The following is a 15,873-nucleotide window of genomic DNA, read 5'->3' as shown; positions in this document are numbered from 1 at the left end:
TGAATTATTTAGTATATAAAATAGGTTTCTTTTGTGTCAAAAAGGATTATTTTCAGAGGTTTGCTTGCAGGTTAAAAAGCAGCAATAGCCAGGCTACACAGCAATAGTCCTGAAACCATCTGTTCTTTGTCATCATAGTGGATAGCGTAACATGTGTTGCAGTCTATATATGGCATTGAACTTTTCCATGGCACTGGAGTATTTCTTGCAGCATATGGTATGGACTTACTGGAAAATAAAATAGGCCAATTAGGAGTTAACTATTTTACCATGTTTTAAGGGTCAGAGCACATACTGGACAAGTCAGTAGTGCCCATCTGTGCAGAATTTAAAAAACAGCGATAGTATTCAGCAAACAATTGGGAGGATCACACAAAATAAGCACTTTCTCACAAACAAGAACTACATTATTTGAGATGAATATCTTTTCCAGGAGAGCTGCAACAATCTTGGAAATCTTCAGCAGAGTGGCTGCAGAATTTGCAAATACAAAAAAAGTGTCTCTTACAAGTTATCTGCTGTTTCCAAGCCTTTGTAAATGAACTTAGAATGTCTTTAAAGCTCTCATTTCTTAGGGCTGGGCATACGCAGTTGCTCCTCTGGCAGGTTCACTTGTTTTGATTGTAGTGATAAACAGTTATTAAGTAGATTTCTAAAAAGTACATGTCAGTTGTCAATACAAACATTAAACACAGTAATAGGACTGTATCACTGAAAGGTAACAAATACCCTGTGTGGCATTAACATCTTTGTAGATGTCCTTGCAATGTGTGTATTCTCTGGATATTAAAGTACACTGTCAAAATAATACGTGTTGTATAACATTACTTTTACAATCTGTATTGTGGCCCAGAGCTCTTTACTTTGAGAAAAACCTGGAAGCTGACCATATGTTGATTCTTATGATTGCTGCATCAAGAGGCTTTTTACACATCGTAGGTGAATCTGTTCAAAGATCTGTGCTGACTGTCAATGGCTTAATAATAAGTTAGAAACATGTGTTCGTATTTTCTTGCTCCACATTCTAAAAACCACATGAGCATTCCTTTGTTAAACTATAAACATATGATTGAATGACAAATATGGTCTATTGACTATAGTTGACCTCGTAACAATACATTGAGCCTATATTGAAACTGCTTGAGCACATACTATTCAACAGGTGAATGTAATCAGCAAGCACCCTGTCAAAATGTATTCTACTCCAATTTGGAAACGTGGACGGAATGAAGGTTTAAGCAAGGTATGCATAAATAAATCATATCAAACGACAACATTTAACAGAAATACAGCAGTGAATAGATAGAAAGAAGGTATTACAAAATGAAAACAATAGTATATAGATAGAGCAAAGAGAAAAGCAGAGCTCACTATTAAAGGATGGCACAATTAAGTTCACGGTGAAGATGTTCTTCCAAGTTTCAATTGCATCAGTGAAAGAAGTCCACTAAAAAGGGGCAGGAACCAATAGAACGGCTCACTGGGACACAAACAGCTACCAGTAGAACTGTGTGTAATGCAAGCCCACTTGGATTAAATTTGTGACGGAAAGAGACACAGACATTAGATGGAGTGGGAGAAAGGCACATGGGTGGTCCACAGTTAGAGACTAAAGATCTGAAAGTTACACAACTTAACAGTGCAGATGCAGACTGACGAAAGTGGATTCAAACTGTCCTATGAGAAGTATCCATACCTGCCGTCTATAATGCCAGTGCACCCTGTGGTGGTAACAAAGATATTTCCCTCTTTGCAAGCTTCGTCCATGGTAGTAACTTCATAACCTGAAAGGAAAAAACATTTTAGTTCAAGCAAAGTGAAACATCCTCACAACGACGGTGCGCAACTGACCCAGAAGTCCACTTCAGAGATTAAGTCAATAAAAAAAAATGAACAATGATCCACAAGTCAGCCTCAGTGACTCACTAGTTAAAGCAAAATGTTTGTGTAGGAAAGTGCACTCCTTCTTGGCGCGGTTACCCCCATTTTCTGTCCGTGTGTTTGACTGTGTCCACTGGGATCCTGCTAACCAAGACCCCAGTGGTTATGCTCTCTCCCTTCTAACTTGGTAACTACCATTTTCTTCCCACAATTGGCATACTGGTCCCCCCCCCATGTAAGTCCCTAGTATATGGTACCTAGGTACCCAGGGCATTGGGGTTCTAGGGGATCCCTATGGGCTACAGCACTTATTCTGCCACCTATAGGGAGCCCATGGAAAGAGTTCTGCAGGCCTGCCATTGCAGTCTGCGTGAAACAGGTGAATGCACCCGTTTTCACTACAGGTCACTGCACCAGGTCACTATAAATTCACCCCTATGGTAGGCCCTCTCAGCCCAGAAGGCAGGGTGCAGGTACATGTGTGTGAGGGCACCCCTGAACTAACAGAGGTGCCCCCACTAACTCCAGATCCATTTTCCTGGACTTTGAGAATGCGTGACCCCATATTACGTGTGTGCTGGACTTAGATCACTACCTATGTCCAGTTACATAATGGTAACTCCGAACCTGCGCATGTTTGGTATCAAGCATGTCGGAATCATGCCCCAATACTGTTGCAAGTATTGGAAGTATGACTCCATGCACTCTGGGGGCTCAGAGGATCCCCATTATTGCTACAAGTCTTACAGGGTTTTCCGGGCAGCCCAAGCTGCTGCCACCAATCAGACAGGTTTCTGCCCTCCTGCTGCTTCATCTGACCAAGCCCAAGGATTTTCTTTGGGAGAGGGGTGTTACACCCTCTTCCTTTGGAAATAGGTGTCTGGCTTGGGAGGGGTAGCCTCCCGAAGCCATTGGTATTCTTTGAAGGGCACATTTGGTGCCCTCTGAGCATTAAACAGTCCACACCGGTTCAGGGACCCCCCAGTCCTGCTCTGACACGAAACTTGACAATGGAAAGGGGAGTGACCACTCCCCTGTCCATCACCAACCCAGGAGTGGTGCTCAGAGCTCCTCCAGGGGGTTCCTGGGTTCTGCCACCTTGTTTCCAAGTTTGGCAGGGAACTGGCAGCATCTGAGTGGCCAGGCAGATGACGTCAGAGCCCCCTCCCGATAGGTGCTTACCTGGCTACGTGACCAATCCCCCTTTCAGGGCTATTTAGGGTCTCTCTCTCTTGGGTGGGTCCTCAGATTCGGCTTGTAAGACTCCAGCAGGATTCCTCTGCAACCTCCACTTCAACTTCTAGCCACTGGGACGGTAACTGCTCCTGCCAGCTTTGCAACATTTCCCCGGCCATGCATCCTCAGAAGACAGCAACTCTTCAGCCTGCACAAGAAGGAATTTCCTTTCGAGTGAAGGGGTCACTCCCCTGCATCCGCAGGAACCTGCTGCAAACAACGACTGGGTGCGTGGATCTCCCCTCATCTTGAGTTGCGTGGATCCTGCATCACGGGTGGTGGTCCAGAGTAGTCCTCTTGGTCCCCTCTGCTAGCTGTCCAATCTTGGTGGAGGTTAGCCCCTGCCTTCCCACGCAGGACAGTACCCCTGTGCACTGAATCTCTTGCAGCTGCCAAGGCTTGTTTACATCTCCTACAAGGGATCTTCAGGAGATGTGTAGCTCCAGTCCCCAGCACTCCTGCCTGTGATGCTCAGCCTTCTGCATTGCTCTGCTGCGGCGTGGGATCCACTTTCCGTATTGTTGCTTGGGCATCTTCTGCGACTTGTGTCCCTATCCTGTGGGTGCTGCCTCTGCTCCTGTGGAGACTCTGCAATGCCCAGGGTCCCCTGTGGCTTCCTCTCCTGGGTTGAGTCCTCCTGGCCCTTGATGGTCCCCGGCAGCACCACTTTTCCACTAACCACGAGTTTGCCTTTGACAAAAGTTTGTTGGTGGAATTCCTGCACTGACACCAGTCTGCAATCTTCACTTCAGCGTGGGACATTTTCTGCATCCATCAGGAACTCTTCTCTGGCTCCAGGGCTGCAGTACTAACCAGCTCTTCCTCACCATCGACCAACTCCTGCAAGTACAGCTGGGTTGGTAGTAGCTCCTATTCCTCCTGGACTCCACTGACTTTTGGACTTTGACCCCTCTCTCCAGAGGTCATCATCTTCAGGAATCCACTGCTCGTTTCTTGCAGTCTTGTCTGGGTGTCTTTTTCCTCCTTTAGGGTGGTTTGGGGAAAATCCAGTGATTTGCTCCTGCTTTCCTGGTTGCTGGGGGGTGCAGAGTTACATACACCTCTGGTTTTCTAGTACTCCCAGCTCCCCTTTACATATTCCACTTGCCTAGGTTGGAAGCCCTGTGCTCGTATTCCATATTTTTTAGTATATGGTTTGGGGACACTATTGGTTATTGCTATTTGCACTGTTTTCTAACCTTTTCTATGCCTATTTCTGATTGTTAGTGTATTTATATTCAGTGTATTCCTTACCTCCTATAGAAGGGTTGCCCTTCTAGCATTTTGTTGTATTGTGTCCTAAAAATAAAGTACCTTTATTTTTGTACAACTGAGTGTTTTCTTTCATGTGTGTGAGTACTGTGTGACTACAGAGGTATTGCATGAGCTTTGCACGTCTCCTAGATAAGCCTTGGCTGCTCATCCACAGCTACCTCTAGAGAGCCTGGCTTCTAGACACTGCCTACACTTCACTAAGAGGGGGTACCTGGACCTGGTATAAGGTGCAAGTACCTTACGTACCCACCACACACCAGGCCAGCTTCCTACAGTTTGCTTGCAAAAGACTGAAGACAGATGAAAACTTCAGCTGTACTGAGCGATCACGGCTATGACAAAGTGGCTGCTCTCTAGAATATTAAGACTAGATCTGCTCAGCTCATCATTTGAGAGTTTTTCGGCCACACATTTGCCCCCCCCCCCGCAAACAAGGGAGTCACATCACAAAAATAAATGCCCTTTTCAAATTCAGTCAATTCAGATACTGAATGTCTAAGTTGACATTGGTCACGTTCCTTTCACAGCCACCAAAAACCCCAAAATTAAAGCATGTTGTAAGTCACTTGAAGAAATTGGGCATGTAAAGTAGAAAGGAAACGGTTACTTACCCAGTAGACATCTGTCCTTGGCACGTAGTGCTGTAGATCCACATGCTTTGCATTATCCTGGCATCTAGTGTTGGGTCTGAAGTGCTACAAGTTCTTTTTCTTCCCAGAATAAGTTTTTCCAGTCACTGGATCGAGTGACTCCTCCCTCTTGGTAATACTGCGCATGGCAGCAAGTAATTTGTTAGATTTTTATTTACCAGCAGGTGGGTGAGAAAGCGGAATGAGAAGGGAGTATGAGAAAAGCTGTTCATACAAGTGTATCTACCTATGTACAAACAGATACAAATACTAACTGCAACAGCCATAGGCGTCCGGGGAGGATGGTAGGCGCTTGTGAGTCTACAGCACTACATACCATGAACAGAGGTCTACTGGGTAAGTAATCTTTTCCATTCGGTGGCATGCGAGGCTGTAGATCCACATGTTTGCACAGATTGTAGGGCAGTCCCTGCAAAAAGCAGTGGCTAGCCTGTGGGAGTTGCAGTTGTCTGCAAAAGTGTTCTTAGGACAACTTGTCCTACATTTTGCTTGCTGTTGTGCTTGTACATCTACACAATAATGCTTTGTGAATGTGTGGTGTAAACCAAGTAGCTGCTCTGCATATGTCAGCTAAAGGAATATTTCCCAAAAATGCTCTAGCAGCACCTTTTTCACTAGTGGAATGCGCACTAGTAGTTTGTAGCAATTGTCTTTTTGCCTTAACAGAACATGTTTGTATACATTTAACAATCCATCTAGCTATGCCATTTTTTGAAATTGGATTGCCCTTGAATGGAAAAGCAAAAGTCACCAAGTTATTTTGTTTTCCTACCTTTTGTTCTGTCAATATAGTACGAGTGCCCTCTTTCCATCTAAAGTGTGGAGTGCCCTCTCTGCTACTAACAGATTGTTGGGGGGGAAAAAGTGGCAAATCAATGGTTTGATTGATTATGAAATTGAGACACCACTTTTGGTACGAATCTTGGATTTGTGTGAAGGACCACCTTACACTCATTTTTGAGGACCGGCGCTTATTCTTCTGCCCCAAGCATTTGCTGTGAGCAAAAGACACATGAGAAAGATGGAGGAAGAGAAAAACGAAAATGCGTCACAATGGGAGAAAGTAGAATGCTGAAGGAGTGAGCTGAAGGGGCAGGGAGTGGCTTTAAATGGATTGAAGAGGCCCGAGATGGCTTCGGGATTATACTGCCTCAATATTCCATGTTCCCACATTTAATTGCAGCAGCCGCGTGTTTAGGAGGAGGGCTTTCAGCACCTGTACATTTTTATTTACAAATTAGGCACTGCTTATCCTTATGAATTTGAAAGAAAGGTTCCTCTGGAACTAATGCCTGGAGCTCACGGACATGTCTAAGTGATGTGATTACAACCAGAAAAGTTACCTTCCATGAAAAAAACTGAATTGGACATGAGTGAGGTGGCTCCAAAGGAGGGCCCATGAGCTTAGTGAGTACAATGTTAAGATTCCACAATGGAACAGGTGAAAATCTAGGTGGAAATACACTTAAGTCCTTCCCTGAAAGTTTTTATAATAGGAATTCTAAATAATGGTATGTGTTATCTATTTTCTAAGTATGCAGCTATAGCGGCAAGATGTAATCTGATTGCATTGTAAGGCAAGTTAGTTTGCTGCAAATGAAGCAAGCAGCAAATTATTTCTTGGACAGATGCCTTAATTGGATAAATGTGTTTGGACTGGCAGTAGCAAACAAAATGCTTCCATTTTGCTACATAACATTCTCTAGTTGTCAGTCTGCGCGCCTCCTTCCATATTTCCATACATTCAGGAGGTAAATTAAGATAAGTAAATTCTATGGCTTCAGGAGCCATATCACTAAATTGAGCAATTTGGGGTCTGGATGCCTGATCTGTGTGATCCTGTGAGAAGATCCAGCATGTTGTGAGCTTCTCATGAGGATCTTGCAAGCGGTCCACAAGTGTTGTGAACTAAGGTTGTCGTGCCCATGTAGGCGCTACCAGTATCCTAGTTAGTGACGTCTGTTTGAACTTGCAAACCAGAAATGGAATGAGTGGGAGAGGGGAAAAGCGTAAGCAAATATCCCTGACCAGTTCATCCATACAGCATTGTCCTTGAAGAGGGTGAGGGTACCTGGACACGAAGTTTGGGCATTTTTGCGTTCTATTCTGTGGCGAAAAGGTGTTTGAGGATATCCTCACCATTGGAAGTATTTTTGAAGGACTTGTGGGTGGAGTTACCATTTGTGGACTTGTTGATGCATCCTGTGGAGCAGGTCTGCAAAGGCATTGTCGTCCTTGGGAGGTACTCTACTAGTAGGTGAATGTGGTGGTGATGAACCTATTTCCATATTGTTTTTTGCCAGTTGTGATAACTGGAAAGATCGGGCCTCCCTCTGTTTTCGTAGATAATACGTGGCTGTCATTCATAGTGTCTGTCCAGACTAGGACAACTATGTGTGAGGTAGGAAAGCTTTGAGGGCTAGAAACAGCTTGAAGCTCCAGATAGTTGATGTGAATGGAACAATTTGTGCAATCCCAAAGACCTTGCACTGTGAAGTTTTGAAAATGTGCTCCCCAACCTGTCAAGAATGCATCTGTGGTCAGAATGAGTCGAGGCACAGTGTCTCGAAAGGGCTCCCCTCCTAAGAAGCTTAGCGGAGTTCCACCATTGCAGAGTGGTAAGTCTGGCGGTCTTACTAGATCCTGAAGTCAACCCTGTGACAGACCACTGATGACACGACATTGCTGTAGCTGAAGCACATGGAGTCTGGCATAGGGTACGACAGCAATGCAGGATGACATACTTAAGAGCCACATTACAGTTTTGACTGTGTGAGTGTTACTGTGTTGAAAGTGAGTAAGCAGATACTGGAAGCTTTATAAACCAGCTGCAATGGAGTATGCTAACCCTGGTGGAGTGTTGAGAATGACCCCTAGATATGGTTGAACCTGGAGAGACTGAAGATGAGATTTTACAAAGTTGATTGTGGACCCCAACGAGTGAAGAAGGTTCACTGTAATTTATGTGTGGGTGTGGGACTTACACAGTTGTCCAGGTGTGTAAAGACAAATCTTTTGTCATCTGAGATGTGCTGCAATCACTGCTAGGCATTTGGTAAACATCCTGGTAGCAGTTGTGACCCCAAAAGGTAGAACACTGAACTCAATGTTTGCCAGCAATCACAAATCTTAAATATATGTGTTGTGTTGGATGGATGGAAAACTAAGTATGCATCTCTGAGGTCTAAAGCGGTCATTAAATCTCCCTGTTGAAGGAGTGAAATGACATCCCTGAAGAGTGAACATGTGGAAATATTCTGAAAGAATGTATTGATTTAGAGGCCTGATATCTAAGATGGTTCTGAATGACCCATCCTTTTTTGGAATTAGGAAATATAGCAAACATACTCCAGTTCCTTGATACTTGGGTAGAATTGGTTCTATAGCCCCTGTTGAAAGGAGAGCTTGTACCTCTGAGGAAAGTGAGGTGTTCTTGAGATATCCTGTGTGTGTGAGGAGGGGTGTTGGGAAGTGTGGTTGTAAGCTCCATGAAATAACCATGTTGGATAATGGAGAGGACCCTTTGGTCCTATCTCATTTGTGTCCATCGAGAATAAGAGTCCTGAAGATGTCCCCCAACTGGTGTTCTATGGGGATTGGGTATGTTGAGGCAGTCACTGTTTTATTGTAGAACCTGAGCCCCAAGAGTTTATCACCCCTGTCTCTGAAATGATGACCTCCAAATGCTCTTCTGAAAGAGCCTCTGGTATAGGAACATGAGGCATGTTTGGTTTGAGAGGGGGAAGGTTCTGATGAAGCTGTTGATTTGTATCCCCCTCTATAGGGTGGGTGCGAAAAAACATCCTCTGTGACTGAAGAGTTCCCATGGCTTTTGCAGTGCCTGTGTTCTTTTTTAGTTTTTTTCAAGGTGGTATTAACTTGCAGACGAAAGAGGTTCTTTTTAAAAAGGCATATTCAAAACTGCTTGCTGTACTGCGGGCTCAAACCCAGAACACCTAAGCCATGCACATCTTCTGATTAGGAAACTTGTGTCTATGCCTCGAGCTGCGGTATCGGCTGCATCCAGCTTACATCTAATGGAGTTATCGGCAATGGTTGGCCCCCTCTGACAAATGGTTGACCACGTTTGCGATGCTCCTATGGAAGATATTGGAGCAGCTCCTCCATTTCATCCCAGTGAGCTCTGTCATATCTAAAGAGTAGGGCTCAGGAATTGGCTATCCGCCAATGATAAGCGGCTTGCCCAGCTACTCTTTGGCTGCTGCATCAATCTTTTTACTATCTTTGTTAGGTGGGGAAGAGTCTCCAGTGGCCTGGCTATTAGCTATTTCCCTGGCTGTAGTAGCCACTAGAGCCTGGCGGCACTTGTGATCTGATAAAGGGTCAGAAGGAGATGGTTTGTATTTTTTATCTACCCTTGGCATTATTATTCTAGAACAGACAGGCTCTTGGAAAATGTTTGCATGCCACATCATACCTAAGAGAAAAATCCTGTTCAATAGGATCCTTATGTAAAGGTACATTATGATACACAGGTGCCATAGCAATGACTTGTTGGTAGCTAGTAATATCCTCTGGAGTGGAAGGACTAGCCGGATACAAGTCTGGATCAGTATTAACTTGGTCTGGATCATAAGAATTCCAGGGATCCTGACCTGGTGGTAGCTCCTCCATAAAGTGTTCTTCAAATAATGACGACCCTTGTAGAGTGTGGTCTCCCTCAGTTGGAGAAGTAGGAGAATGAGACAGAGGAGAAGTAAGTGAAGGTGAAGGAGGGAGAGGAGGAGGAAGATGAAGAGGAAAAACAAGCTCCTCTGTGGAAACAGTTTCTCTTAAGAAGTTTTTTTTTTTTTTTTTTTTTTAAAGTGGTGGGGTGTCCAGGAGCTCCTGGAAGGTTAGCTTCCTTTTAAAAGTAACTCAAGGAAGCTACAATTCATCCTGTGCCTTCCTGAATATATATTTTGTGCTGTCTAGCATCCACTATCTCTAATGTGGGTTGAATAGGCGAAGGTGTGGTGGAGGAGTGGCTTGAATCTAAATGCTCCACAGGAACATGTTCCTTTGTTTCCTGCGCCAAAATTATCAGTCAGATCTTTTAAGATGCCAAACTCAAACCCAAAGATTGTTGGCTTGTATCCGATGCGTGGATGTAGAGTGCTTGGTGGTGGAAGGTCAGACTAAAGTTGATTAGGTCGAGCCGAAGATGAAGCCCTGTCTTCATGGTTTTTGGTGCCGAGCCGATGGGCAAGGCAACCGAAGTTTATTTCAGAGACCGACCATGGCTTGAATGCAGTGGTGGTCCAGTGACCTCGGTATGGAGTCTTTTTGGAGGTTTTGTGGTAAGAGGTGGGGCCACTGTACTCACTATTCGCGCTCATGTCAGTTCTCGGCTCCCGATGTCAGATTGGATGACTGAAACAGATTTCTCAATGGAGATGGCTTCTTGGTGGGGCTCTTCCTGCGCATGCTCTTCTCCGAAAATAACCAGGGTGCCATCTGGAGATCTGCGCGCCATCTCTAGCACAAACTTGGAGCTTCTTCTTAGACCACAACAACCAACATGCCTAACAGGTAGCCTCTTGATGGTCCAGCGAGAGGCACAAGTTAAACACCTAATGACGATGGGTGTAAGGGTAATTCAAATGGCACATAGGAGGCGAACCAAAATGGTGTCTGTTCCATAGGGCTTACATTCTTTCTGGTGCCAAAGGTTTCAAGGCTTAACGGCCCGACTGACCTCAGTCACGAAGAGCGGACAGTTGAAAAAACTGCAACTTACAAATGAGAAATAGTCGATGGGAGTGTCAGAAAACCTGATTAAATGTACAATACCGCTGAATAGAAAAATCTTGGAACGGGCGAGTCGAAAACAGAGCAAAGAATTACACGTCAGAACCCGAAGGGGGATAGAAACCACTAGACACCAGGGAGTTTTTATTTTTTATTTGGAAATTGGCATAAGGGAGAGACCCCTTGGGCAAGGGTCGTTCCCAGGTGGGGCATTTTTTTTTTTTTTTTTTTTTTAAAGGCCTCCCCCCCACAACCCCCCCCCCGGGGGCAGAAACCTCTAGGCACCAGGGATTTTTTTTTAAAGAGGTGGGGAGCGACCCCTTAGGCAAGGGTCGCTCCCCTAGGGTGCAAATTACATTTAGGCCATTTCCGGCTTCCTTCGGCGGCAGATTGGCCTATTTTTATGAGGCCAATCTGCCCACAAGGAGGAGAGAAACCACTAGACACCAGGGAGTTTTTTTTTTTTTTTTTCTTCGTGAATTTCACGCAAGGGGAGCGACCCCTTAGGCAAGGGTTACTCCCCTGGAGGGGCAAATTGTATTTAGGCCATTTCTGCCGTCTTTGGGGGCAGATCGGCCGATTTTAGGTTGGGGGCAGAAACCACTAGGCACCGGGGATTTTTTTTTTTTGCGCCAATGTCACGCAAGGAAAGCGACCCCGTAGGCAAGGGTCGCTCCCAGGATGGGATCAAATTTATTTTAGGCCATCTCTGCCCCCCCTGGGGGCAGATCAGCCTTTTGTTATTAGGCCGATATTCACCCAGGGGGGCAGAAACCTCTAGGCGCCAGGGCAATTTTTTTTTTTTTTTAGATGGAGAGCGACCCATTAGGCAAGGGTCGCTCCCCTGGGGGGCAAATTGTATTTAGACCATTTTTGCTCCCCATGGGGGCAAATCGGAAGATTTTAGGTCAATCTACCCCCAAGGGGGGCAGAAACTAGGCACCGGGGATTTTTTTTTTGCGCCAATGTCACGCAGTGGGAGCGACCCCGTAGGCAAGGGTCGCTCCCCGGGGGGCCATATTTATTTTAGGCCATTTCTGCCCCCCCTGAGGCCGGCTGAGCTAGAGGACAAAATCCACAGGTAGGCACTTTGTAAAAAAAAAAAAAAAAAAAAAAAAAAAAAAAAAAACTGTTTTCTATGAAAAAATTTGATGTGTCCACGTTGTGTTTTGGGCCATTTCATGTCGCGGGCGCTAGGCCTACCCACACAAGTGAGGTATCATTTTTATCGGAGACTTGGGGGAACGCTGGGTGGAAGGATATTTGTGGCTCCTCTCAGATTCCAGAACTTTGTCACCGAAATGTGAGGAAAATATATTTTTTTAGCCAAATGTTGAGGTTTGCAAAGGATTCTGGGTAACAGAACCTGATCAGAGCCCCACAAGTCACCCTATCTTGGATTTCCCTAGGTCTCTAGTTTTCAAAAATGCACAGATTTGGTAGGTTTCCCTAGGTGCCAGCTGGGCTAGAGGCCAAAATCTACAGGTAGGTACTTTGCAAAAAAAAACTTCTGTTTTCTGTCAATAAATGGGACGTGTCCACGTTGTGTTTTGGGGCATTTCCTGTCGCTGGCGCTAGGCCTACCCACACAAGCGAGGTATCATTTTTATCGGGAGACTTTGGGGAACATAGAATAGCAAAACAAGTGTTATTGCCCCTCGTCTTTCTCTACATTTTTTCCTTCCAAATATAAGAGTGTGTAAAAAAGACGTATATTTGAGAAATGCCCTGTAATTCACATGTTAGTATGGGCACCCCCGGAATTCAGAGATGTGCAAATAACCACTGCTCCTCCCTCAACACCTTATCTTGTGCCCATTTTGGAAATACAAAGGTTTTCTTGATAGCTATTTTTCACTCTTTATATTTCAGCAAATGAATTGCTGTATACCCGGTATAGAATGAAAACCCACTGCAGGGTGCAGCTCATTTATTGGCTCTGGGTACCTAGGGTTCTTGATTAACCTACAAGCCCTATATATCCCCGCAACCAGACGGGATAATGCTATCAGAAATCTGACATTGCAGGAAAAAGTTACAGAGTAAAACATAGAAAAATTGCTGTTTTTTTTCACCTCAACTTCAATATTGTTTTTCAGTTATTTTCTGTAGGAAACCCTTGTAGGATCTACACAAATTACCCCTTGCTGAATTCAGAATTTTGTCTACTTTTCAGAAATGTTTAGGTTTCTGGGATCCAGCATTGGTTTCAAGCTCATTTGTCACTAACTGGAAGGAGGCTGAAAGCACAAAAAAATCGTAAAAATGGGGTATGTCCCAATAAAATTCCAAAATTGTGTTGAAAAATTGGATTTCCGATTCAAGTCTGCCTGTTTCTGAAAGCTGGGAAGCTGGTGATTTTAGCACTGCAAACCCTTTGTTGATTCCATTTTCAGGGGAAAAAAACCACAAGCCTTCTTCTGCAGCCCCTTTTTCCCATTTTTTTTTTTTTTTTTTTTAAACGAAATTTTCACTGTGTTTTGGCTAATTTCTTGGCCTCCTTCAGGGGAACCCACGAAGTCTGGGTCCCTCTAGAATCCCTAGGATGTTGGGAAAAAAGGGACGCAAATTTGGCTTGGCTAGCTTATGTAGACAGAAAGTTATGAGGGCCTAATTGCGAACTGCCCCAAACAGCCAAAAAAAGGCTCGCCACAGGAGGGGGAAAAGGCCTGGCAGCGAAGGGGTTAAAAGAACGAAAACCCGCCAAAACCCAAGGCTATATTATGAGATACGTATCATACATCTGTGCTCCTCACCTTCCATCGCCGCTTGGAGGGCATTTATTGGATCAATTTCAGTGATGATCACTCTGGCACCAAAGGCTCGTAGGGCCTGCGAACATCCCTTTCCCACATCTCCGTAGCCAGCTACCACAGCTACCTTGCCCGCAATCATGACATCCGTTGCACGTTTAATGCCATCGATGAGGGACTCTCTGCAGCCATAAAGATTGTCAAATTTACTCTGAAAACAGAAAAAATTATGAGGAAGTTCTTACCAAAAGACCGAGAGAAAAGAATCAAAGTTTGATTTAGAAATTTTTACATTCAAAAAAGATTAATTGTAGTCTGTTCATGTTGCTCATTACCAAGAGTCATAGCCCAACTAGAATGCACGCATCAACAGGTGTGCAAGCTCACTGAGTGGCAGCTAGAATGCAAGCACACCGCTGGGCAGCTGTTCAACTTACAATACCTGCAAGCTTCACTAAATGTGCATGATGCACATCCTAGGAAATCCTGCAATACATGCACAGTAGGTTTGTATTGAGCTTCAACTGGAATGTACGCACAGACATGTGCAACGTACACCAGAGCATATATGTGAACTGAGAAAAGTGAGGAACGCACATGATTTACAAGTGCTCAACAAGCAACACCATGTTTTTCTTTTCAAACGCCCGGAACTAGGTAATAAAGGAATTCTTCGGTAGTTTCTAATAAGGTGAAGCCCAAATGGACTTTAGGCATTAAAAATGTTGAACATTTATCAACGGCTCTATAGCAAACTCACCTTGAAGCCCAAAGATTAAAAAAATGTTAAAATAAAAAATAAGGACTGCCCAAAACAAGGTAACATTTAACTCCAGTTCTAAAAGACTTATTTGGACCAACAAAGCAATTATGGTCTGTAAACAAGGTTGAAAAATAGTCAATAACCCTTAAAAATATTGAACGATCTATAATGTAGTCTCTTTATCGCCACCTAAAAGCCAACAAGTGCACAAAAGTAAATGAACAGCGGCTACTGTGAGGCAGTCGGATACTATTCTAGCAATGGTGTTCATAACATTCAGAGCAATACCACATCTGTATTTCACTACGAAAGGCATAAAGTCTGGGGGGTGGAGATGAGGAGAGAAATATTTTGAGGAAATCAAAGGTTGATTAACCTGTGCGCGATTGCATTGGGAGGCCGGCAGTGTCAATCTTTTAAAGACAAAATATTGACATGCAGATGTAAAAGAAAAAAAAACTTGGCAGGATGACCATACATACCTTGGTTACGGAATCGTTTACATTAATGGCAGGCACCTTCAGAGTACCGCTGGCGTTCATCTTGTACAGGTTGTGCACTCCTGTAGTAGTCTCTTCGGAAATTCCCTTGATTCCTGGTGCAGAGGACATAATGTATCAGTAAGTGCCATTTCTCACAAGATTTCTATGACATGAATCCTGCCGCTCAGGAGTTTACTTGTGTTCTACACCCGCTTGCTACCACAAATTGAGTCAACAGGACTGAGGACAACAGTGCAACTAGTACCTACTTAAATTGCACTCATTTCACCAACCTAAAAATGGTTAAGGCGGAACTAGGCTGGCCATAATTTGAAACATACCTGCAGCTTTCCAAGATCTCTGTAATGAGCCCCTAACGGAATTTTGAATAGCTCAATCTATGCTCGCGCCAAAAGCATGCAATTTCTTTTATGAGAGATCTGAGACCTGTTCAAACCACGTATTCAAGCATCCGGGCTTAACATTCCTTCTGCGAGCCCTGGACCAACCGTGGTCTCGGCCGAAAAGCTTGCCTAAACAGCTGAGGGGCACAAACTGAGCAGATCGAACCTGCTCTACACAACACACCACGCAGACTTCATTTGCCCGGTTCTGCCCAAACCTTTGCACAGAAAGTCCCCAGTGATATCGGTGGCAATTTCTCAGCTCGTGTGTTTGTTAAAACCCTTAAACATCAAAGTGATAGTTTCTAATTAAACAAAGCAGTACTTCAGTAATCCCAAATCCCCCAAAACAATGGCCCGAATTGGGTGGTTCTGCGTTCGAAAAGTTCACGTGAGGATCACCCGATGAGCCTCACCCGTCTGAGGCAGGTGAAGGGAAGCTCGGCAGCAGGCCGAGGGGCAGTGTAAACCCTCATTACTTCTGCCTACTGAAAGCCTCTGCGTGAAGAGGACAAGAAAGTTTAGCTGGGTAGGCGCAGGGGACACAAATGAATGCAGCTCAGTCTGTGGGTCATGCAAGTGGCGTGCTCAATCCTTGGTCACTAGATATCTCTAGCGTCCTACAGGACACAACCATTGCTCCTTCCTTTTCACAGCTGAAGTATACTTAAGGAATCG

General features: G+C 44.5%; 1 protein-coding gene across 1 annotated transcript in view; it reads right to left on the bottom strand.

Moving 5' to 3' along the window:
• Positions 1 to 15,873, bottom strand: part of AHCY (adenosylhomocysteinase) — a 124,734-nt gene that overhangs the window by 52,397 nt on the left and 56,464 nt on the right. Inside the window, exons 5-7 of the mRNA XM_069243818.1 lie at positions 14,792 to 14,904; positions 13,550 to 13,757; positions 1,697 to 1,784 (exon numbers count right to left, since the gene is read on the bottom strand). Of these exons, the coding sequence (XP_069099919.1) occupies positions 1,697 to 1,784; positions 13,550 to 13,757; positions 14,792 to 14,904 (409 nt within the window). The remainder of the gene's footprint in view (positions 1 to 1,696; positions 1,785 to 13,549; positions 13,758 to 14,791; positions 14,905 to 15,873) is intronic.

The sequence above is a fragment of the Pleurodeles waltl genome, chromosome 7, assembly GCF_031143425.1.
Source record: "Pleurodeles waltl isolate 20211129_DDA chromosome 7, aPleWal1.hap1.20221129, whole genome shotgun sequence".
Taxonomy (NCBI): Eukaryota; Metazoa; Chordata; class Amphibia; order Caudata; family Salamandridae; genus Pleurodeles; species Pleurodeles waltl.
The sequence above is the reverse complement of the archived record's forward strand: the minus strand, read 5'-3'. Positions and strand labels throughout refer to the sequence as shown.